Here is a 25,000-nt window from a genome sequence, read left to right as displayed (position 1 = left end):
TACTCTACTGCTCAGCAGCAAACCGCAGACAGACTAGGGCTGGGTATGGATTAAAATTTAAAAATAAAATACGATGCCAGTGCCATTAAAGTGATACCGATAGAGAACTTCATTTCAAATAATCCTTCCGCATTTTATGCATTTATTTTTATCCCACGCCACAGGTGTTCAATATTTTTGGTGGCATCTTGGCACGCTGAACTGCCAGCTCCGTCAAATACACCGTGCTCGACTTCCCCGCACCACAAACTGTTTGGTTTGTAGCTGCTGCAGTAGTGGGCCAATCACACCGCCGCATTAAATTAAAAGAACGGTTGCAGTGATTGGCTGCGAGCAAAACCACACAAACAGTCATGATTTTCTAGATCTGGGTGCAAAAAGAAACAAATGCAGGTATCGTTTGACTGGTGAAGTTTCGGTACTACTCTGTACTGGGTTATTTTGGTCCGATACCAAGCCATAAAACAGACACAGTTAGAGAGCAGCTGGTGAACATAGTGGAGCATTTAGCAGCTAGAAAGACAAATATGTCCCTCAGGAGTTGTTAGAGACCAAAAACAGAGCTTGTACTTACATTCATCAGGTGGACAAAAACACAACACCAAATAAATGCTAATGTTGCTCCGTAACTGCTGGATGTGTAAATAGACTGATTGTTGTATTGTGTGCTTTAATGTTTGAAAAAGGCTTAATTTTTGGCAAATGTTACCTAAACAGGAAGGTTGTGGTGCATTTGTCGGGAACTGTTTTCAGGGGCAGATTAATTCCACATTTGGTGCTCTAGTAAGTATTTGTGGCAGCAGGACGGGCTGTGTGGGATTGAGTCAAAATGAACCACAGTGTGTGTGTGTTCATGGGGATGAAGGAACATGTCGCCCAGGGCAACATTGTGGCTCAGTGATGTGTTTCAATGGACAATGGCGCTCTGTGGCACAGATGAAGAAGATATGTATCAGGCTTTGGATCACAGAAAATACTTAGTAGATACATTCAGTGTTGGTTTTGGATATTTTCATGGAATTTAATGCCAATACAGAATAGAAGATAGCAATACCAAATGTCTGTTCAAAGAAAGTTTTGATAATCTGACCAAGAATTTAGGTACTTTGCAGTTTTTGAGTGTGAAAGGCACATTTTGGTTGGTTCAGTACTCAGCCCTCTAAATATTTGAAAGTTTTTGCATTCATTTACACATACACTGTTTGTGTGCGTGTCACCTGTTGCCAGACTCAGAGGTTGACTGGCCTCCGGCCACAGAATCAGGCTTGTCTCATCTGCTCTAATTACTCCTTAAGATGCGACGGTTGGATCTGGGTCCACATCAACACACCTACTTCCCCTCTGACAACACACACACACACACCCACACACACGCACATGCGTGAACACACACACACACACACCTACACACACCTGGAGCCATGCCTAATAGACTGGTCCTCAGCCATATGTAGCGTGCTCTGCTCCCAGACTCAGGCAGCCTGTGCAGCTCAGCGTAGTTTCTGCAGGTTGAGCTGTGGACTCGTTGAAGCTGCAGAAGAATATGGAGGCTTATTAGTTATTGTAGGTATTCTTCTCTCCAGATGGCCGCCCAGCTAGAGCCAGGTTCTGTCTGTGTTTCTGCCTGTTAAAAGGAAAGTTTCCTCACTCACTCTTGAATTGTTGGGTCTCTGTAAATTATAGAGTGTGGTCCAGACCTACATCTGTACATCAGTGTCCTGAGATAACGTCTGTTATGATTTGACACTATAAACTGAATTGAAAACTTCTCTTTCTACTCAGTCAATGAAAATGATGCAGAATGGATGGATGAGTGCGTTCGCTCAGTAATCCTTATCACCCAGTAGGTTTGATGCCTCCGCCCTGTACATGTGGACTGTCCATGTCCAAACTCGGAAGCAGTGTTGAAGTGAGATGTTGTGGCTGTCAGATAAACAGGATATAAACGTAGTGTAGCGGTGATAATGATGTTAACGTCAGTGTTGAGGAGATGAGAAAAGCAGAGCTCCGCTTCCTTAACTGGTGTTTGTTTTGGTCAGACGGGTGGGGTTTACTGCAGCAGCATGAAGGGGCTGAAACATGTAGATCGACAGAAAATCAAACATTTTAATGAATCGTTTAGGTAATTTACGATGTAAACGTCCAGGGTTTCCTTCCTTGGAATGTGAGGATTTGCTGCTTTTCTTTGTTTTATACCAGATTAGATTAAATTCAACGTTATCGTCATTGCACAAGATGTGATAGTATGATAGTACGTAGATATGAGTACAAATCATAGACTGTAACAATAGTGGACGTCGCATCCGCGACGTCAGCCATTGGCTTGCTGACGGCTGTTTTGAGGCCTCGAGTCTGGCGATACGGGCGTCACAATCTTGTTTTTTTTTTTTGCAACCAAATGTGACGATTGGTGACGAGAGGGTGGTGTTAAGGAAAAACTCGGGAGCAGCACAACTCATTTGACATATGTGAAGAAGATTCAGGAGACCTTGATGTCTTACACAGGAGCATTTAATGAACTCTCAATTGAGGAGACAATCAAGCAGGCAGTACAGTTTAACCACGATGGGTTATTGTGCAGTTCTGCCCCAACTCTCTGAAGTTCTGTCTTCCTCAAGGTGTATTTAAACTCATGCTGGAGGCGTTAAGTTTAACTGAACCTTTAAGGTAAACAGAGATATGGCAGTCGCCTACCTCTCTCTCTCTATCTCTCTCTCTGGGAAGTAGGCTAAAGTGTGGCTGGCCCACCGACCTCCAAAAGGAGACAGTCCTGAGACAAAACATTGCCTTATCATACAGCTGCCTAGATTCCCTGAATCTGTACAGAGACAAACATAATTATACATGAACAGGTTTGGTTATTAGAGCCTGGCCGAACATTCTCGTCCCCTGACCTGTGACCTATGAATGACCTGATGTTGTCTAAGCTTTCCCTTTAGTCTCATCATACCACAACATGTTGTTTCCGGAAATTCCACCACGGGTGGAGCTGGGGAGGATGGCGTGGCCAAGCCAGTGTTGTTTATGGTTGAAATGGCGCTGCGCTAAGCTAAACGCTAAAGAGGGAAAGTTTTTCAACCCTTCAGAAGCAAGTCATCCAGCGGAGATTTACTGGCGGGTAAACACAGACCTCCGGGTACTGGCGCCATTCATCTGCATGTACGGCAGAACAGAACATTTAAGTTAAAGTTACCAGCGAAAGCTAGCGGTAGCAATAGCTAGCAAGGTTGACAGAACGCTGACTAAGGCGGCCAAAATGTTGCAGTTAACTTTGATGAAGTGAAAACGCACAGTGAGAGGGTATAAGTTTAAGATGAAACACAGACAACACCCAAAAACAAGTTGAGTTCTATTTTAATCCACATAAGTCCACAGCGCCATGGTTAGCATTGCTAAACCTCTGTCCTGATTGACAGGTCGGCATGTAGCCACGCCCCCCAGCTTTATTGTCTATTTTAAAATAAATGGGACCACAATTTACTAAATGAGCATCATGTGTCCCCAAACTCATTATGGAAATGTTTACTGAGGTAATAAATCAAGTGAGAGTTAGGCTCACAATTTCCTGACATTTTTTTGACTAAAGAATTAATCAGCGGAGTTACCTCCGACAGAACTTGACTTGTTGATGTCTTCTTGTCGTTGTCTTAATGTTATGGCGCTCCAGCTGAAGATACAGGTGATAAAATCCCCCACTTCACTTTTCAAAATCCTGTGTGTGTGTCCCCCCTCCACTTCTACAGTTTTATATACCGGTACTTTTATTTATGTAATCTCTCTGAACAGCGTCCTCTTACTGTGCAGCCGCCAACATCTAGATGAGAGAAGCCCTGATTTGATCAACATGTTGATTCATCCATTATTACTGCGAGCTCACAGAAATGAGCTTTACAAGCGATGCTCTTGCCCTTGCCGCAGGCTACATAAAGGCTGCTCTATGTGATTGGTGGAGCTTGTTGGGAGAGGAAGACACTGCTCAGGGCTAAAAGGAAAAATAAAAAACGCTTTAGCATTTTTAAATGTTTTTGTTGGATTACGATTATTATAGAAAGCACAATAACCTATTTCAATGTCAGTCATGATTAGAAAAGTGATTTAAAGATATTTATTGTGATGTAGTATAATACATAACATTTTGAAAATATTATGGAGTTACCGGCTTCTGAGGATTTATTTTGCTTTCAACAGACTTTAAGGCAGTGGTGTTATTTCTGGAGATTAGAAAAGAGCGCTTTTTATAATGTGGTGTGTTCTAGATTGATCTAAAAGTAGAGTTGTTGTTTTTTTGTACAATGAAGTGAAAGCCCCTGACTTTATAATGTCCTCCCACTTCTGAAACCTAAACTCAGTCCTTACAGGAGCAGGTATGGATGCACTGATACCTCAGCTCAGAGTATCTGCTGATACAGGGCATTGATTTTATACCGGTGCTCTCTTTTTCACTCATTTAAAATCTGTTATGCCTCACTGCTTGGAGCTCATTGCAATTATTTTTATGTAGTCTCCGCACTGCAGAGGAAGGTCTGGCTAGTCCAAACAGCATTCTGGGATGGGAGAAAAACAAGCTCTGGTTTATTGGCATTTCTTTCAAACCAATCACAATCGTCTTAGGAGGTGCAAAGCGCCTCTGCAAAATAGCATCAGGAAGGAACTTGTTTTGGTGGAACATGTGCACGTTCAAAAGTTGTTTTAGTTGTGCAACAGAAAACTCAGATTGGACAGATAGTCTAGCTAGCTGTCTGGATTTACCCTGCAGAGATCTGAGGAGCAGTTAACCATAGTCCTCAGAAATCCACCGGAGTTTAGAACGCCAACACAAAGACAGAGGAAGGTGACGGGCATCCGGCGGAACCTTTGGCGGCACCAGAACAATCCTGGAAATGAAAAGTCATCGATATAGACATATGCAGATATACGTAGGGTCACATGAGACCAGGGGGTGCTGAACTGAGTCGGCAGCTTGTGGTGATTAAATGAAAGTTACCAGGGCGCCCTGGTAGCTCACATGGTAGAGCGTGCACCCCATCTGCCAGGGCTCAGTCTTTACTGCAGCGGCCCAAGGTTCAAATCTGACCTGTGGCCCTTTGTCTTCCCCCTCTCTCTCCCCCCTTTCCTGTCTGCAGCTGGCCTATTGATTAAAGGTGAAATGTCCAAAAATAATCTTTAAAAATAAAGTTACTGATAACAGAAGCATTTAATTTTTTTGTATCATATTGGCAATGAAATAGTATTTAATGTGCTGCATATTAGACCGGTGCGTAGGAGCGGGTTAGCAGCTTGTGACCGCTCACCTGTGAGCTATGTAACAAATCTGTTTGTAATTACAGTTTGACCCAGATCAGATGTGTGATTTGAATCAAAAATAATCAGCGGTGTCTTGCAAATGAGAAGAACATTATAGAGAGCCAATCCTAGCTACTGCGCAGGGCAGCAAACAGAAACGGAGGACGTTCTCCTAACGTCAGTCACCTTGCAGAGCAGCTGATGTTTTTTCGCTGTGCGTTGTTTCCAGAAGCTGGCTTTTTTTCCCTTTTCTTTTTGCTGGAGAGATAGTGTGACGGTGATGGTTGCAGTGTCACCTTGTGTGTTTCCAGATGAGAACAATGTCTGATGAGACAGAACAGAGGATGTGTGATGAAGACTTTGGCTCGGACGAGGAAGGAGAGGAGGGAGACGTGGAGTCGTTCCTGGAGGACAACAGCAGCGAGCTCGTGGACCGGCTGAGGGAGCTGGAGGTGAGGCGGCCCGACAAAACACACTTTGCAATGCTAGTTGAATTTTAAATAAATTTGATTATGAGCAAATTAACAAGTATTTAATTGAGTGTGACTTTTGTGAGACGCATGATTCTGCCATGATGGTCAAAATCTGCCAGTCAAAACCACAGTAAACCTAAAAGTATATCAAATAAAATACTGCAATTATCCCTATATATATATATATATATATATATATATATATATATATATATATATATATATATATATATATATATATATAAAAAAATCTCTCTTGAATTTTCCAATGTATACCACCCTCAAACAGGCTATAGAAATTCATGAAAAATGGAAAAAATAAATAATCATAGGGAAAAAAATACAAAGCGAAACAAATTACCCAAATGCATAAAAATAATGTTTGTACAACTCATTTATAAGATCTGAAGTCCCTGCACAAATGGGATGTTTTTATGTGTAGAAACAATAGGATATAAAATGAAATGCAGTAAACCCTTTATTTCATCTTTATTTTGTTTGATTTATTGATAGATAGATAGATAGATAGATAGATAGATAGATAGATAGATAGATAGATAGATAGATAGATAGATAGATAGATTTTTATTGATCCCAAAAAAATTGGAAATTCCCGTGTTGCAGCAGCAAAAATATCAGACACACATCACACATACAGAATATACATGAAGTAAAAGGATACAATATACATGAAATAATAATAGGATAGAATATAAGAACAGATAGTTTAAAATATCTATAAGTTGGGAATAAAAACTGTACAACTGTTTAAATAGTATTTATAAAGCTGTCGCTAAACAAACCTATTGTGCAAGTTTTGATGTCTGAGTCTTATCTGTCACTCATTGCTCATTGCCTGTATGATAGTTATTTTTCAAAACTGGATGTTAGTGTGTCGAGTCTTATGTGAAGCAGAATTTAGTGTAAAAGATCTCTGTGTTACATTCAGAGAAACTGACATTAGCTATAACAAAAAATGGTTTAAGAGAAAAGACCTTGTTTGATTATTTGTTACGAGTTTTAGGTGAGTTAAGTGTTTTTTTTATGCTCATTATATGGTGTTTTCAAGGAAAATGTGTACATGAGGATGAGAAGATTGGTACCACTCTCATGTTTGTAGGATAAGATGAAGGTGGAGTTAGCTTAGCATCTAGATCTGTACAACAGTAACAAAGTCTACCTCCCAGCCCCTCTAAAGGCAAGCTCACAAATGAACATATTGGGCCCTATCTTGCACCGGGCGCAGCGCAAAGCCCGACGCAAGTGTCTTTGCTAGTTTAAGACCGACGCAGTTGTCAATTTCCCGTCCAGCTCCCACGTCGTTTAAATAGCAAATGCACCTGCGCCCATCTTTGCGCCCGTGGGCGTGCTGGCCTTACAGGGAGGTGTGTTCAGGTGAATTCTTGGCGTATTGCCATCTTGAGGCAGCGGGAAGTGATCACGCCATTGACCAACAAAAACCTGGTCTAAAGTCAATAACAGGCATTTCATTGTTATTTTAACAGCAAATTAGTAAAATGTGGCTAGGCTTATGCACAGCGCGCACACACTATGCTTGTTACACACACAGGGAAACGCAGCAGCACACAAACATGCAAAATATTGCAAATAAAAATATTACGGTGCAAATCTGCCATCATAATAGCAATGCGCCAAGGTACAAACATGTCTGGCTTTTAAAGGGAATGGGAGATGACACTGATTGGTTTATTTAATGTTACGCCCAAAACACACCAATGAATTAATGAAGACACTATGTACAACCCTTTTGAACAATGCGCACGGACCCTTTCTTCCGCCGTCAAACTAGCAAAAGTGGATTTGGACACACCCTAAATGCACCTGCGCCAGGCGCTTCACGCCGTGTGCTTAGATCGTTAAGATAGGGCCCGTTGTGTCTTATTTGTTTAAACTGAGCAAAAACAGAAGTGTAAAAACAATTCGCCGTTTTCCGAGATTTTATGTGCTGGACTGTTTCTTGACTGGGACCAGTAACTTCATTAAGTCTCTACTGGTCGCATATCAACTGGTCTTGCGTATTTCTATTTCTTCCGGTTGGATGGTTATGAAAACATTTGTGCCATGAAACTGTTTCATGGCTGATTTTATTTGTTTGTTATTTACTTGCCTTGTTATGTTATATAAGAAGTTGCACTGTGTTTAAGTCTGACAAATGTTTCACTAATGCAACTGTGTTTTTGGTGTCTTAAAAGTCCATGTGGGCTGGGCAGGTATATATGACTAACTAAATAACTATGGTATGTGTTTTCTTTTGTTGTTTTGCTCCCAGGCAGAAAACTCTGCTCTGATGTTGGCCAATGAGAGTCAGAGAGAGGCTTATGAGAGATGCTTGGATGAGGTGAGTTCATGTTGCAGAATGTTATTTAGAAACTTAAGACTTGTCATTATAAATTCTGCTAAGTCAAGTCATTCTGTGTAAAATGTGATGTCACCAGGTGGCCAACCACGTGGTCCAAGCTCTGCTGAATCAAAAGGTAACATACAGCCCCATTTCGGCTTCTCGTTTTGGTATTTGAACCAACTGAAGTGTGTCAGTGGTCTTACGTGCTCCGTGTGTCACTGAACAGGATCTGAGAGAGGAGTGCATCAAGCTGAAGATGCTGGTGTTTGACCTGGAGAGACAGAACAGAGCACTTTGTGAGCTCTTTCAGCAGAAACTGCCCAACCACCCCACTGCTCACTACCAGGTAAATCAACTGTAGGGCATAGACATTCTGAACGTCTTCCACAGCTGCATTCACATCCTTTTTTTTAAGTAAAATTAGTGATATAATGTAAAAATGGAGCCTACCAGGGCGCCCCATATACAGAGGCTCAGCCCTTACCACAGTGGCCCGGGTTACAGTCCGGCCCGCGTCCCTTTGCTACATGTCCCCCCCCCCGTCTCTCTCCCCACATTCCTGTCTTGAGCTATCCTATCTAATAAAGGCCAACAAAAAAAATATCTTTAAAAAGATAATAATGTAAAAAAAAAAAAAAAACTCCACCACAAGTAAAAGTGAATCCTCACCCAATTTTACACATCGACATCTGTTTACAAGTCTTGCAGAGTACTAGTGCATATAAACAAAGTTATTAATAGAATAGAAAGCCTTTATTGTCATTGTACAGAATACAACAAAACATACATATGTAGTGGAGTAAAAGTACAACATAGCATAAAATGGACATTCTCATTTAAAGTAGAAGTACCTCAGACATTAATTAAGTACAGTACTTGGGTAAATGTACACAGTGCACAGCTCTTCATTCTGGAGCTGCTGATTTCTCACCTCAGCCTCATTCTTTCAGACGCTGCGGCTGAGCCAGTTTCTCTCAGGCTTTTCCCTTCTGCTTTATATTGTTCCAACAGATTTCGGGACAATGTAGCTCCTACTTGTCTTTGTATACAATAGTCTGTAGTGTATACAGTGTCATAATAATTGCCTCATGAATCTCCCGTTACAGGTCCAGGCGGGACCCCTCCCAGACTACAATGCACAGCTGCACAATGACTCTGCAAAACAGGCGGAGCCTGCACAGACTGAAGCACAAGCCAAGGTGATTATTGCAAAGCATTGAGAGTGAAACAGTGGGATTATATCCAAGCCTCTGAGTGAGAGAGTGTGACGTTATAACATGCTCTGACATTTGTTCTGTTTTCAACTATTGTGCTTTAAAAAGCTAATCTGCTCTGCACTCATTTCCTGCACGCACGCACTCCAAAGGTCTCTCGGTGAACTTAATTGTTTGGCTCTCAGTGAACTGAATGCTGATAGAGATTTCTTTCTGCCCAAAGGGAAATGGCTACCGCACACAACATGCCTCCCCAGGCCCTCGGGGCCCTGCCGCCTCCATGGAGGCCCTGTCTCCCTTCTTCAAGAAGAAAGCACACATCCTGGAGGTCCTTCGCAAGATGGAGGAGACAGATCCCCTGAAGTTCCACCCGTCCACCACCAGCTTGTCTTTCTGCGACTACAGCCAGGTGCTCATGTCCACAGAGGCTGTTTTGGCCACGGTGGACCCCCTTCCATTAGCTTGCAAATCCCAGCACACACACTGCCACTGCGCCCGCTCCGACACTGACTCGCACCAGCACGTCAACGGCGACGGGGCGCTGAAGTGCGAGGGAGGGAATACCTGCTGTTTACACTGCAAGAGGAGCCCAGACAGTCCTCCAAAGCCATGCAACCACGTCTGTAGTCCTTTGAAAGCCACCTCGGCCACGCAGGGCCACGGAGCTCCTGCAGCTGCTAAAAGCGAATGTCACAGTAAGAGCAGAAGAGCCGAGTCTGTCCCCCCCCCTAAACAATGCACCAAGAATGAAGCCCACCAGCAACCAGCAGGCGGCGCTGCCCACTCATCCGTCCCAGAAACAGGCGATGGATCAGCCGTGGAGGTGATGGAAGTGGAGCAAGAGCAGGACAGCTCCGAGAGTTGTCCAAACGCTAGTGCCTCTGAAGAGCTCACTGGTTTCTGTCCCACCCCCCACCTGCCCAGCTCTGTGAAGGAGAGCGCACAGATCTCCCACTGTGACACTGAGACCAGTGACGGCGTTCACAACGGCGTCGACACCGCCACGTCCAACGACCCGTCAGCCGTCCCCGAGAAGGACGTCCCAGATCAGGACGCTTCTTCCGTGAGAGCCGGCGCCTCCGTCAGCCCCAGCGCGTCCTGCCTCAGCGACGTCAAAACCGCCGCCATCAACTCGCCGTCTAAACTGCTCAAGTTCCTGAAGATTCCCTCGATAGGGGAGAAGTCTCAGCCTTCAGCGTCCGCCGTCCGCCTGAGCCCCCAGCTCACCCGCAGCTCCAGGATCCCCTGTCGCACCAACAACTACGAGGTGTACCACTCTCCTGTTCCCACGCGCAGAGCCACCACCACAGAACGGTGCAGGCAGCCCCCTCCCCCGCCTGCCAGGTCTGAGTCCTACCCCGCCACACACTCGGCCCCAACCTCCCCTCCTCAGCCCGAAGACGTCTGCTCCCCGCCCGCTAAGGAAATAAGCTATAGCAGCCTCTCTGCACCTAAAGCCAGCGCCGCTTCAAAGATGGGCGCTCCCTCCTCCACGTCCTCCTCCTCACCCAAAGTCTCTCGGAGGGTCCCTCATTATGAAAACGTCTGTGTTATGTCTACCAACTCCAGAGAGGAGGAACCAACCCCGAGCCACGAGAAAAGAACCACACTTCCATCCCAAGCCAAGGCGAACGGCGGCGAGAGGAAGCTCATAAAATCGCTCCCAGAAAGTGACCTCAACACTCCTCCTCAACGAAAGCAGTCGTCTTCTTCCACGTCAGAGTCCTCATCGGATGACGAAGAGGATTCCGACAGCCCGGTGTGGGTCAACCATCACAGCTTGCCCAACACATCTGTCCATGGCAAGGCCTTGCAGGGCAGAGCCAACTACTCCATAACCCGAGAGAAACAGGAGGCGGATGTGCGGGAGATCACCGTGCAGAGCTGCGAGGTTGCCCAGGCGCCGCCTCCGCCTCCAGTCAGGAGGAGCGACTCCTCTTCGATCCCCAAGAGGCCTGTGGCCGTGGCAGTGAGACCCCAGGCTGACTCCAGCCACCACGCTTTTAAAGACAGGCTGGCTGCACTGGGAAAGCTACGGAGCTCCGAGGATTTACAAGTGGGTCTCAGGCCGGTCGACACGGTGAATGAGGGCACCTACGGGGAAGAGAGGAGTAAGACAGCGGAGAGGCCCATGGAGCTCCATAAAGAGGAGCAGAGACATTCAAAATACACAGACTCTTTGGATGGTAAACCCAAAGTTAGTAGTGTCGGTTTGAAGTACCCGGGCTTGTCTCAGCTTCACGAACAGGCTGTAAAGTCTTCGGGTGCTGCGGTGGTTAAACAAGAATTGTGTGTTACCAAGACAGAAGCCTCCAAGAGTAAAATCGGTCTGCCGTCCCCCAACACCGATGCTCCGCAGGTACTACGCAACAACATCAAGTGTCCTGGCTCCCTGAATCTGGCCCATAACCTTAAACCAGTTGTTGGTCCTCACAGTAGCAACAGCCCCAACAAAATCCCCCCAAAGTCGCCGTCCAAGCCTTGCCAGGGCCCGTCCGTCCACAGAGGGGGGAAGCCCGCAGAGGCCCCGCGTTACTCGTCCAAATCCGAGGAGAGGACCAAGATCGGCGGGAAAGGGAAAAAGAATCCGATGTTTGGAGACAGCCTGCCCCCTCCTCCTCCGAGACCTCCGACGTCGGAGGCGGAGAAGCCGCTGCCGCCGGCCCCCAGCCCGCAGTCGGCCATCGAGCAGAAGGTGATGAAGGGCATCGAGGAGAACATGCTGAAGCTCCAGGAGCAGGACAGAGGGGGCCCGGGCAGCGAGGTCAAGCAGAAAGCCTCCAATGGCATCGCCAGCTGGTTCGGCCTGAAGAAGAGCAAGCTGCCCGCGCTGAGCCGCAAGATGGACGCCGCCAAAGCAAAGGAGGAGAAGAAGGAGTGGAGGATCAACATCCCGTCGGTGGGCCGGGACTCTGGGAAGGTGGCCAGCAGGTGTAAAGAAGGAGTGGAAGGTCTGAACATCTCGACTCTGATGGAGAAGGCGGAGGGGCTGCGGAGGGCGCTGGAGGAGGAGCGGGCGTACGTGGAGCGCTCGGGGAGGGGCCACTCCTGCGAGGTGGTGATGGACCCCGCCCAGGGACAGTTGGCTGTCATGTACAGGGGGGAGCGCTCGGACAACTTCATGCAACAGCTGCTCAACAGGTGAGGACGACTACTACAACAACAGGGTCTTAAAAAGTCTAAAATTTCAAATTCAAAAGTTTAGGCCTTAAAAAGTCTTAAATTCGCTCGAGTATTGTGTTCTAGGTCCTAAATAATTTTAAACGTCTTAATTTCCCCACGTCCATGCAACGCTACCTCTAATGCTCTTATTTTTTTTTTTATTCTGTGGTGTTTTAGTTCTTTCTTTCGCTAGTCCAAATATAATTTCGCTGTATTACGACTACAAATGAGACCAACATGCTACTTACATTGCAGCCTATCAGCTTTCGTGTTATTGGTGCGAGTCTCTTTTGGATTGTACCACAGACGTAAAACTAATTGTATTGTTCTCAGCTATGGGGAAGTGCAAGTTAAACGATACTTAGCTTGAAAAAAAAATTACGGCTTAGTTGATGTTGTGATAAAGGTCTCAAATGTCATTCCTAATGGTCTTAAAATAGGTCTTAAAAAGTCTTAAATTGACTCTAACTGAGAGACTGGTGGAGGTCCAGCAGCTCCACTCCCAGCTGGCCAAACAGGCGGAGCAGAGGACCACCCTCCTCAACAGGGTCAGGATGCCTTCAGCTCCCCTCAGGCCTCTTTTTCTCTTTTACAACTGCTTGTATGTAATGTTATTTGTCTATGAGTCGTAATTACACGCTGTCATGTCTCCGTATTTGTTTGGTGTCAAACAACAAATGTGTGTGTGTGTGATGACAGGTTTCCGTTGGTGCGGTTGTAATTCTTAAATCACGCAGCCCAGAACTGTGTATTTAATTTAATGTTTATACTGACAAACATCTGATGTTATGTTGTGTGTTTGTATCTCGTTTTAACAGTATAATTGGGAAACACTCACAATGCCCTTCTCACAAGCGTTGCAACTTCTTGTCCCACACATGTACAGTAAATACCACTTAGTTGTGAAATTTATGTGATGTGATTTGTAATTTCTGACAGCCTCAAAAGATGCTATTTCAGATAGTATTAAGTACAAGTGTGTGTCAGAGCTTGTTATAGTTGGTAGCTATGTTTCCATCCACTTGTCAATGGAATTATCTGAAGTTTGTTAAAAACATTCATGCAAATAAAGCTGGTGAAAGTGTAAAAAAAAAAAGAAAAGTGACTTGGTGTAACCTGCAGAAACCCTGAACAACATGTGGATTGTATGCTGCTACATGGCTGTCCACTGTTTCTAATACTTAGGATGGGTGGAGTGCAGTAATAGAGTTTAATTACATTGTACTGTCAGTTAGGGCTGGGCAATATATCGTTATCGTGACGAGGCTAGATATCGTCTTAGTATATGACACTATCGTAATATGAGCATAATATCGTAATATGAATCAAGTGTGGTCTTTTCCTGGCTTTTAAGGCTGCATTACAGTAAAGTGATGTACTTTTCTGAACTTACCAGACTGTTCTAGCTGTTCTATGATTTGCCTTTACCCACTTAGTCATCGAACTCTGGAAAAGATGTGAGGTCTCCACCACCATAGTCTATTATCGATGAAAATATATGAATAATATTTTATTAAAGCACCAATAGTCAACCCTACAATATTACCGCAATATCGACATTGAGGTATTTGGTTAAAAAATATCATGATATTTGATTCTCTTCATATCGCCCAGCCCTACAGTCAATTGTATGTGATGAATAAGAATCTTTTTTTTTTTTCGTTTTCTTTCCATTTTATTTTTCTTCTTTTATTTGTCTCTATAATAACATTAGGAATAGTAGTTTCCCAAAATAGCAAATCATTTTTGTCAATGGCAAAATGCTAACACTAACTATTCTTGTCAATGGCAAAATGATAACTAACTATTCTTGTCAATGGGAAAATGCTAACACTAACTATTCTTGTCAATGGCAAAATGCTAACACTAACTATTCTTGTCAATGGCAAAATGCTAACACTAACTATCAGTGGTGGAATGTAACAAAGTACAAATACTTCGTTACTTTACTTAAGTACATTTTTCATGTATCTGTACTTTACTTAAGTAGAATCAATAGTACATACTTTTGACTTTTACGTCGTTACATTTTGCAGCAATTATGATACTTTCTACTCCACTACTTTCTACAACATTCCGTTACATTTTCGTTACATTTTCTGATCAGTTTTTCCCCCTGCCAAAACGTCTTCCTGACCGTCACGTGCGGCACGAGCAGGCACGAAGCCCGAAGTGGGAGTGGGTGAGCAGGTCAGGGATGGCAAGTGACGGTGATCCCCGTAGCTCTCCGCGAGGTAGTGGAGCTGCCGAACCAGCTGGCGGCGCCCTGACTGCTGCTGCTACGGGCGGAGATGAGAGCTCAGCTGCTCTGAGGCTTTACGGATGGTTTACAGCCTGGTTGTCATTTCCTGAATGTTCGCCTCGGAAAGCACCGTAAAGAGAGGGTGGTTCATTAAATGGAGGACAAACCAGAGTTTAGTTTTTTATTTTTCATATATATGTATTAAGAGAATAAATCCTTATGCAAGAACTTTTACTTTTAATCCTTAAAGTACATTTAAAATCAGGTACTTTTTACTTTCTACTTAAGTAGGGTTGTCATTGTGGTACTTCTACTTTTACTAAAGTAAATATGTCTCTGGTTATTTGTACTTTTACTTAAGTACTAAGATTCAGTACTTCCTCCACCACTGCTAACTATTGTTGTCAATGGGAATATGCTAACACTAACTATTCTTGTCAATGGGAAAATGCTAACACTAACTTTTTTTTTTTTTTAACACTAACCTGGTAAAGCTCGGACATACGTAGTGACACCTGACTTGTGTTTGATTGATGTAGAGTGGATGGGAAGGACGTGATCAGCATGCCGCAGCGCCGGCTCTCCTTCGACTGCAAGAGCTCCAAGCCGCTGTTCAGTCAGCAGGGCGATGTCATCAGTCACATGGCCAGTCGGGACGATATGGAGAAGGTGCGTCATCACTTACGCTCGTATTTATTTTTACCTGCAGTCGAACACAAACTGACAAGATTTTTTACATTTACAGTAGTGCTAAAACAAACCGACACGGAAGAAGACCGGACTTACTTTCATTTAATGCATCGAGCTCTCAGGGTTCAGTGAAATTCAGTTCAGTACATTTACAGTGTTTAGTACAAATTCCAGTTTTACGCAACTTTATCCTCGTACTCCACTACATCTCAGAGGTACATATTTTACTTTTTACTCCACTACATTTATCTGACAGCTTCAGTTAGTTTTCAGACAAGTTTTTCATCCCCTTCCTGTCCAGGGAAAACCATGTTTCTCCACATTTCGAGATTTGAAATTAAATGTTTGTGATAAACTGAAAGACGAAGTGTTCCTTTGTGTTGAGAAAGTTCTCCTCCCTCTTAAGCTAAATAAAGTATTTAAAAAGCCTCCTGGATCAGCTGGAAAATGCATCGTCACAAAGCTGAAAACGGCTGTTTTTCTGACACCATGAAAAGTTTAAAAACTTTTTAGAGATACGTGGTTCTTACAGGACAGCAACGCTACAAACACATGATGATCTTATAGAATATGATGCATTGCTGTAGATTAAACTACCAACAGTATATAAAGGAGTTCAAATGAGCACAACCTGAACCATCTACAGCAGTAAAATACAACATACACATGAATGCAGCAGGAATATTAATCCAGAAACATCAGATAGAAGAGGAACACACTGACAGGGAACACTTTACTGCACAGTCAGTACTTTTACTTTTCATACTTTATGTATTTAATGCTAATAATACTTACATATGGTTTAAATACAGGACTTTTACTTGTAATAGAGCATTTTCACAGTGTGTTATTAATACTTTTACTGAAGTAAAGGATCTGAATACTTCTTCCACCACTTCTGCGATTTGTTCTACATCCCATCAACTTTCACGTCTAGACTTGGCTTCTAATCTGTTCAGCTAGTTTCCTGCATGCTAATGTGAAGAGCTGACTTTTAGCACATTCACTCCTCCGTCTGCTGCTCTGCCGTTCTCTCATGCAGGGATCAGACAGAATCGGCAAGATCACATCAGACGAAAACCTCGCCGATTCAGTTCACTCTCAACACTTCGCAGGTAAGGAAGTGTCTGCCAGGAATTTATCAGAGGGGGGAAATATCACACCCTTTTTGAAGGTTTATGAGCATTACCGCCTTTTGGTAGACGTGTGTGGAACTAGTCTGGATAAAAACTGAATGAATGTATAAAGAATTTCACAGAGTGAGAAGTGGGCGAAGGACACATTATCACATGGACACACAGTGGTGGAATGTACTGTACATTTACTCAAGTAAAAGTTTAAAGATATTTGTACTCTTAAGTATTCCCATTTTATGCTGCTTTATACTTCTGCTCTACTAGGTAGGCAAATATTGTACTTTTTACTCCATTACATTTATTTCACAGCTATAGTTACCAGTTACTTAGCAGATTATGATTTTACAGTACATGCAGCACTAATGATCAACTAAAATACTCCGTATATACAGTAAAGTATTTAAAATGAGCTTTTGGTCAAATGTTCCAATCCCAAAACTCTCAAAATCTTAACTTTTATCTATTTTATCTTAAGTAACTGTTCATATTTAGATCTTGTTACATGTATGTTTGTGTGTATTTACAGACCCCAGGAAGACTAGCAAATAACAATAATCCAATGATTTAATAAGTACATTTTTCTGACGTATTAGTGCGTTGAGGGTAAAGATTTCTTTTATGAAAGATGCTCAATTTACAGTGCAATACGTAAGATACATAAACATTTCCATTTGTGCGTGTGAAAATAGAATTAAAAGAAAAACGGAAATACAGATGCAGATATACAGATACACACAAATGTACTTGTTTATAGATATAGGTTTATGTATCATTATTTTTATAATGAACAGTTTTATAGTTCGTGCATGAGAAAATAGATTTAAAAAGGAAAAACCACATGTACATACAGTAGATACATGCAAATGTACTTGTATATAAGTTGATATATTGAGTATCATTATAATTTTTATAATTAACCTTAATATTGTGCACATATTACTTGTAATGTGTACTTGTATACTGTGGGATTACTACTTCTACTTCAGTAAAGGATCTGAGTACTTCTTCCAGTACTACTTCTTCTTCGCTACAAATCTGCAACAATCCATAAGGGTTTTACTGAAACATAATTTGCATATTGAGGGAAATAAATTGGGTCACGCCTTAATTAGCATATCAAAGGTGAAAAACGAGGCCACGCCCCCGAGGAATATCCAATCAGAGGCTTCAGTGAAAGAGAGAATAAATAATGTGGAATTCATTCACTTACAAATGAATTTCTTAATTCCTCTGTGCCTTTTTTCACGTGCATAGATAGATAGATATATAGATAGATAGATGGATATCTTTTTATTGTCATTCTACTGCCTTCCAGTGGCTCATAAATACTGCCTTAAATATAAACACAATAAGTATTAATAAAAAAAATGAAAATGCATCAGTGTTAGTTTTACATTAAATTATGACACTAAAAAGGGAGTTTGACAGCAGCATAAATATTATTGCACAAAATGAATGGCGGCATATAAAAACAGTTATTGCACGTTTAAAAAAAATACACACTGTTATTGCACGTTTATAAATAGTTATTGCAGTCTCATAGTTCTGTAGGGGGTTATTAAGGGGTTAATTTGAGTTGAGTCTGGTGGCTTGTGGGAAGAAGCTGTTGCAGAATCTGTCCGATGATCTTTTCCGCTGTCCTCACCACTCTCTCTAATGCGTTTCCTGAATTATGTGGCCATTTCATTTATTCATTTCTGCATGTCCACGTCAGTCCCTGACTCTGTCCTCCCCCTGCAGGTTCCGGCGCGTCCACGTACACTCTGGACAGCGGCATCGGGACCTTCCCCCTGCCCGATTGCAGCAGTGGCGCAGCAGGACGCGGCCTGTCCAAGACAAGGGCCGGGGCCGAGCGCCACTCCTCGGGCTCCCCGGGGAGGGCCGGGCGACGCGCCCGCACCCTGGACAGAGAGCCCACGTCGCAGGAGGAGTGCTACGTGCCTCACAAACAGCTGATCCCCACCATTCAGTACGGCTCGGTGCTGGAGGGAAGAAGCTCGGCCGGCATCATCCGTGAAGGTGTCGTAAAACGGTCTCACTTATTCCTAACGACAGCAACAACATTGTTAGGTGTTACTAGTTCTTTTATATAGCCTCCAAACGTAGTACTTTTACGTGTTACATACTGTAGTAGGGATCGACCGATACTGGTTTTTCAAGGCCGATACTGATTATTAGTAGTTAATGGAACCGATATCCATTCAGAGTGAAAATGAAAATCTTTAAGTCAGAATTAAGGTTTTGGAATGTTACAAACTCCAACACAAAACCTTGTTTAAATGCTTTTAGCACTTATATAATAAATGAGAAACTTTCAACATAGTACCCAGTAACGGAGAGTCCGATAGTGTTGTGGGCGGGACATTAAGTCAGACTCAGTGGTGAGTGAAACCGAAGCAGAGGGACAGAGACAGAGCTGCAGCCGAGCTAAAGTTAGACCACTTTTTAATTCATTAACTTTATCGGTTATCAGGCAAATAATACGCAGATAATCTGCAAACTGCCAAAAAAAAATGCCTAAGGGTCTATCCCTATACTGTAGTACTTTGATGTAGTCTGCAAACTCATACTGCACTAAAATACAGAAAAAAAAGTTGAACAGATAAGTCTGATAAAAGATCAGGTGTGGATACTTTGTATTGCTAGCTTTAAGAATACTGTCAGTGTACATGCTGTAGCTCAGACTGACGCGTGGCACTGACCAGGAGACAATACTAACAGGCTCCAGTCATGGTGGGAGGCTGTAAAATGAGACCTGTAATAATGTAATGTAATAATTGACTGGAAATTGACGTGCTTATATTCTTCAATAAGTCTTCAAATATGTACTTTTTTTTTTTTTTACTCAAAATACACTCCCTGGTTTTTATAGTGAATTATAATAAGCTTCCAATTATGACATAAGAAATAATGTATTTAAAATAAAGTATTTAAGTTTAGCGCGTTAGCATGTTAACATACCATGTACAGTTCAGGCTGATGAGAATGTCGTTCATGTTGAAGGTCATCATTTAAATTGTGATGTGATGACCATGAATATCTGCACATTTCAATGAAAAACCCACCCACGTGAACCTCGTGGTGGCGCTAGAAGAGAATCCGACATTAAGGCTCATCCTCTGGGGAACTGGAATGTCTGTTCAAAATAAAATGTCGTGGCAACTCATCCACCACGATGGATTCTGTTTAGTAATGACGTGAAAACATGTGTCTACCATCACTCCATCTTCAGACAAAGAGGCCCATGGAGCCAACATGTTCTCCCCTCGCTCCAAGACCTGGACCTTCCCCAACCTGAAGACTCCGGCAGGCCCAGCAGAGGTTTACCTGGCAGTGGAGGAGGAAGAGGAGGAGGCCGTTTCTTTTGGATCGCCATTCAGAGGGGTACGGATAGTAGTTTAATCTGCATCAACACACCTCTCTCTCTCTCTCTCTCTCTGTGTTAGTGTCTTCTGTGTGTATGTCACAAAAAATGTAATTTAAAAAAAGTCATAGTATAGTATGTCATAAAATAGTTGCAAAAAAGTCATAGTATAGTATGTCGTAAAATAGTTGCAAAAAAGTCATAGTATAGTATGTCATAAAATAGTTGCAAAAAAAGTCAGTTTGTCATAAAAAAGTATAATTAAAAGAAAGTCATAGTATAATAAGTTCATAAAAGAAAAACTCCCCAAATAAAAATCCTTTTAACAGGGTGAAATAAAAGAAACCTCAGGAAGAGAAACACAGGGAGCCCTCATCCAGGACGGAGAGACGTGCAGTAGATGTCTTGTGTACCTTGTAAATTGAAAAAAAGCGAAATTATGGAACATCAGGATAGGAATATAATAGTCAAAACTTTGATTCTTGTTTGCTACCCAAAACGTATGTGTTTTATTAATCTATTCTTATTGAAAAACTGCTGTGGAGGAGCATGCTAAAAGGAATAATCTGGGTCACTTACAGACTGAAAATACTTTGCAGGCAGTAAAGGCGAGATACATTTTTAAATCTGCACTCACATCTTACATAATGTAAAAACACAGAACCACATTCTCCCTTTAGAAATTATTAATCAGCTGAATATTAAAGATTCACAGTTGGATGATTTATGTAACCCACTTTTCTTCTTCTTTTTTTTTTCTTTGCACCTGAAGGCGTTACATCAGATGAAATCCGTGACCTAAAATGTTTCTCAACCCATTCTGCATCCTTTCAGAGCGTGAAGGCCAGCGGCCCCTCCTCCAGCCGGGTGGTGGACCCAGGCAGCTTACCCGTCCCTGTCCAGTCAGGGATGAGCCGCAGGGGGAAGACTCGCACTCCCAGCGTCCCCGAGATGAGCCGGGAGGCCGGGCTGGAGCTGCTCAGGGAGCGGCCGGAGGAAGCCCTCTCCCCGAGCCGCCCTCAGGTCCTGGAGACCCCCGAGTCCCTCAGCGATTCTCTGTACGACAGTCTGTCGTCCTGCGGCAGCCAAGGATGATCCAGCCAAAACCCGGGAGAGGACAGAGAGGAGCTCATCTAGTCCGCAGACAATAAGAGCCAGCACCGCTCTGAACTCGACTGGGATGCTTAGAGGAAAAGAAACTGTGCCCTGTCCACAAGAATACTGTGGTGATGATGCTTTCTCATCAGGTGTCTCTCTGTTGCAACTGGAAAGATGGATCGATAAGACTTCTCCTCAGGATTTCAAAATAAACATGAAGCCAAAAGCCACCCCAAATAATATAGGTTGTTCACCTTTTTTTTTTCACAATCAGACTTTGACTGTGGACACTCTTTAATTCATGTATACAGGACTACAAAACGCATGGCTAAGCTAATGATTAGCACAGCAGTTGTCACTCCTGGTAATTGTTCAGCAACGTGTCTTTTGTTTTAAGTCATCCTGGTGGATCTTTGTTACGTACATCAAGGAAGAGCAGATCAGTTCAATAGCTGATGATCTGTATCAATACATCCATTCTGTCCCGGACATCATTTCGCCACATAACGTATTGTGGGGGGAAAAAAACAAAACATGAAGCTCCCTTAACAAAAAAAAAAAAGAATGTTCATGTCTGTGATTCTTTATTGCTAAACTCATGCATCGCAATTTTAAATGTACAAACGATTTTATTGATCATGTTGATATTGTTTTGCGACCGAGGATTGGTTGTCAGAATACGTCTGTTTTTAAATCATAATACATTTAAAGGTAATATATACCAGCAATAATAACAGATAAGAGAAATGGCTACACTATTCAATGAATATGTATTTCTATTATTTATTTATTTTAAATGTACATCATCTCTTTTTTTTTTGTAATCTTTCTGTGAAAATTGCCGTCTCCTCGCTTAGTAGATTATGTTCATATCTTGTGTTTCAACATCTCTGTTGCTGTCCGTTCCCTAGCCAATAGAGGTCCTATGTACCTACTGCCGTTTTACAACTTTCTAATTAAAATGTTTTGATTTACTTTGTGTGTAGTCATTATTTTGGCCGGTAGCATCAAGTACACACATACAGTAGGTGGAAAAACCACAAACTGATAAATCAGTTGCACATTATTTCTCAGACGATCGACTAATGGAGAACTCTAAACATTTGAAATGCACAACTGTTACTTATAATTGAGGGTTGTTGTGACTTAAAGGATCTGAATATTTTTCCCACTAATGTTACCAATAATAATAATAATAGATATGCAGGGATAATTTTAGTAGCCAGAGAAAACAGGCAAACCAACTGTTTCAATACGATCAACACATTTATTTGAGGAAATGTATCAAATTATTAGTTTCAATTTTACATCCATAAAATAAATTCTTCACAGTATACTTCCAAAAAATTGTATAGGTTAACATCACATCATTTGGCAAACTAATTTCTAGACAACAGATATTTAGAGAAATTTACACTGGGGAGGTCTGAGTAGCTCGCCTGCTATCCAAGATGAAAATATGGACAGATGGCACCGACTCATCACGACTCCGACAGGCTTTCAGGGTTCGGGTCAGTGTTACCAAGCTTCACCATTCTTACTCAAAATGTTGGTCACAAAACAATCATTTGTGGGGGAAGAAAAAAAAAATTAAAAAAATTACAGAGAAACTTCTAGAAGGGGGGTGGAGGGGGGGGAGATCTGTTGTCAAAATCCTGGGACAAGTACTTTGTGACACTCTCCACTAAAGAGAAAGGAGGAAAACTAAAAAGCAAATCAACGATTGAAATTACAAAACTTCAAATAACACAATGGTCAGCCTTTAGAAGCTTGCATGGCCCACTGAAAGGGAGCCCGTCACGTCATTAATTTATGGCACTAAATAACAAGTACCTTCATTAGGTGCTGCTCAGCTTCTGGGAGCCTTCATAGGGCAACGCTTCCCTCTACAGGCCAAGCATGTTCACTGCAGCGTTAGTCTAATTCTCCATTCACAGCCATGATGGGGACTAGCATTAGTTTACCATACACTTACAGTCAACTCTTGTTGTAAGTTTGAAAAGAAAAAAAAATCAAAGAAAGTTAAATAATGTAAGACCACAGAGGAGTTAATTCAAATAAAAATGAAGACAGAAAGTGAAAAGCACCAAGTGCGTTGCAAATTGTGCCTTTTTCTGACAGATTGTGTTTAATTTCCAAACCTCCCATCACTTCTTTTCCTTCTTCTTCTCCTGTAAACAAGGAACAACAATTAAGAGTTATGAGACAAGACACGTCACATCACTGTAATCAGCGATTACAAGCTTATGAAAACAAAAGCAACACATTTTCTAACTTTAATTTAGTGGTATCGGATGCAGTGAAAGAGTGTGTGCTGATAGTTTGGAAAGTTGTGTCATCACTCAAATACAATCAGTAGTACTTTTTTTACTTCAGTGAAAGTACCAACAAAGCACAATATATTTCACATCAGTGTCACTTTCTTGGATGTTTTCAGCACCGGGAGGGTTTGTTGTAACGTTACACAACACCGCTGAGAGACTGAGTTATTTAAAATGTCTTTTGCTTTCTATTGTTTTGTGCACCACAAACTAAATTCCCCTCACAACCATTGTCCTGCGGCGGTGACAGAAGACTCTGATATTTTGAGACCTCAGCAAATGTAACCAAAACTATCTGCATGGCTAGATTCTACGAGGGCTGAATAAGAAAATAGGTCCTTTTTGTGTGATTTGGATGAGCCAGCCGTTTCATCACAGCATTTCATCTACAGTATTGTTAAAATACAAAAAAACTCAAATTCATTAAAGACAACTTTTTTTTTTTGTCTGAGGGCTGAACTTATGGAACAGTATCATTTATTTCTTGTCGTTCTTGTAGGAACATTAAAACCCCGGGGCTGGCAATATCCTATATTTTGTTATTGTCAACAAATCCCTTGAAAACCACAAAACCAACAATGCATTATAGACCGGCGGCTCTCAATACTTTGATTTCCCGACCCTGTCTGTGGCTCTCACCTGAAAAGCCCACTGGTTCCTACAGAAGGTCAGGAATCCTACCTTATAAATCTATAAAGTTGGGTCACAAATGCATGCTTTCATTTAAGAAATTAAAAAAGATTGTCATTTCCTAATACATCTGGTTTAGTGAACTCAAACAGGAGTAAATAATGCATGTGTTGGGAAATATTTTCTGGCATGAATTTTGTGTATTAGTGAATACATTTCGCAGCAGGACAGCATTTGTGGGATTGGGTCAAAATAAAAATGTGTTTTTAATATTGTTTTTTTGGGCAACAATGGAGCTCTATGACACGGAGGAATAAAAATATTTCAGGCTTTGGATACACAGATAATACTTGAGAGTAGAATTCCTTCATTATTGCTTTTGGTCTTTTCGTTGGATTTGCGGACATAAAATACCCCAATATGACCAGAATTATCCATTAACTTAAAAAAAAAAATACATAAAAAGAAGGCGTACCTTATCGTTCATGGCGAGGATGACCATCAGTTTCCTGAAGATGGTGATGAAATCAAGGAACAAGTCCACACAGTGCCTTCAAAAAAACAAAGTACATCAAGTTTGTTTCAGAGTTGTTACATATGCTTTTGGGGCAAAAAAACAAAAACAAGCAACCCAAAAGATTACCATACATTATTCAATATCTCTAGAATAAAGATCATCCAGCTGTAAAATGTATCCACTCATCAACTAAGGGCCGAGCTCATGTAGCACCTTAGTCTGTAGTCTTTTCTTATTTGTAGGAACTGATGCCAAGTTGTACGCCTCACTGTGGGACGATGCATTTGCATGGCATTTGGTTATGAGCAGGTGTGAGCCAACAGATAAGGAAATATGAGAACACAAGTCCTCACCAGATGTAGTCCTTGTCTCCGTTCTCCGCTTTCTCAATGATGAGCTGAGTGTCAAACAGGACGAAGCCGCACATGATAAGCAGCCCGAGGTACATGTGTGCCTGTCGGAAAAGATTTCACAGAAACGTTACGGCACGCACACGTCCAGCTAATCA

At 42.2% G+C, this 25,000-nt stretch overlaps 3 protein-coding genes across 8 annotated transcripts in view; 1 reads left to right on the top strand and 2 right to left on the bottom strand.

Annotated features, from left to right (window-relative positions):
• The window catches only part of nckap5l (NCK-associated protein 5-like), a 58,287-nt gene extending 36,289 nt beyond the window's left edge, over positions 1-21,998 (top strand). For 2 of the 4 annotated variants that reach the window (XM_031312434.2, XM_031312437.2), the window contains exons 3-13: positions 5,595-5,735; positions 8,047-8,115; positions 8,213-8,251; positions 8,345-8,464; positions 9,225-9,317; positions 9,556-12,473; positions 15,276-15,405; positions 16,469-16,541; positions 18,303-18,581; positions 19,795-19,946; positions 20,761-21,998. In XM_031312434.2, the coding sequence (XP_031168294.1) occupies positions 5,595-5,735; positions 8,047-8,115; positions 8,213-8,251; positions 8,345-8,464; positions 9,225-9,317; positions 9,556-12,473; positions 15,276-15,405; positions 16,469-16,541; positions 18,303-18,581; positions 19,795-19,946; positions 20,761-21,021 (4,275 nt within the window). In that variant the 3' untranslated portion in view covers positions 21,022-21,998. The remainder of the gene's footprint in view (positions 1-5,594; positions 5,736-8,046; positions 8,116-8,212; positions 8,252-8,344; positions 8,465-9,224; positions 9,318-9,555; positions 12,474-15,275; positions 15,406-16,468; positions 16,542-18,302; positions 18,582-19,794; positions 19,947-20,760) is intronic. The other 2 variants (XM_036007851.1, XM_031312446.2) reach the window with 2 other exon arrangements.
• LOC116059532 (tubulin alpha chain-like) overlaps positions 1-25,000 on the bottom strand; it is a 370,798-nt gene that overhangs the window by 92,815 nt on the left and 252,983 nt on the right. The gene's annotated exons all lie outside the window — the stretch shown is intronic.
• tegt (testis enhanced gene transcript (BAX inhibitor 1)) overlaps positions 22,276-25,000 on the bottom strand; it is a 10,212-nt gene continuing 7,487 nt past the window's right edge. For 2 of the 3 annotated variants that reach the window (XM_036007856.1, XM_031312825.2), the window contains 3 exons: positions 24,846-24,946; positions 24,451-24,526; positions 23,172-23,195 (listed from right to left, as the gene is read on the bottom strand). In XM_036007856.1, the coding sequence (XP_035863749.1) occupies positions 23,172-23,195; positions 24,451-24,526; positions 24,846-24,946 (201 nt within the window). Of the gene's footprint in view, positions 23,196-24,450; positions 24,527-24,845; positions 24,947-25,000 lie in introns of all 3 variants that reach the window. The other variant, XM_031312816.2, reaches the window with a different exon arrangement.

This window comes from Sander lucioperca, chromosome 12 (genome assembly GCF_008315115.2).
Source record: "Sander lucioperca isolate FBNREF2018 chromosome 12, SLUC_FBN_1.2, whole genome shotgun sequence".
NCBI classification, from domain to species: domain Eukaryota; kingdom Metazoa; phylum Chordata; class Actinopteri; order Perciformes; family Percidae; genus Sander; species Sander lucioperca.
Note: the sequence above shows the minus strand (reverse complement) of the source record. Positions and strands in the feature narration are given on the sequence as shown.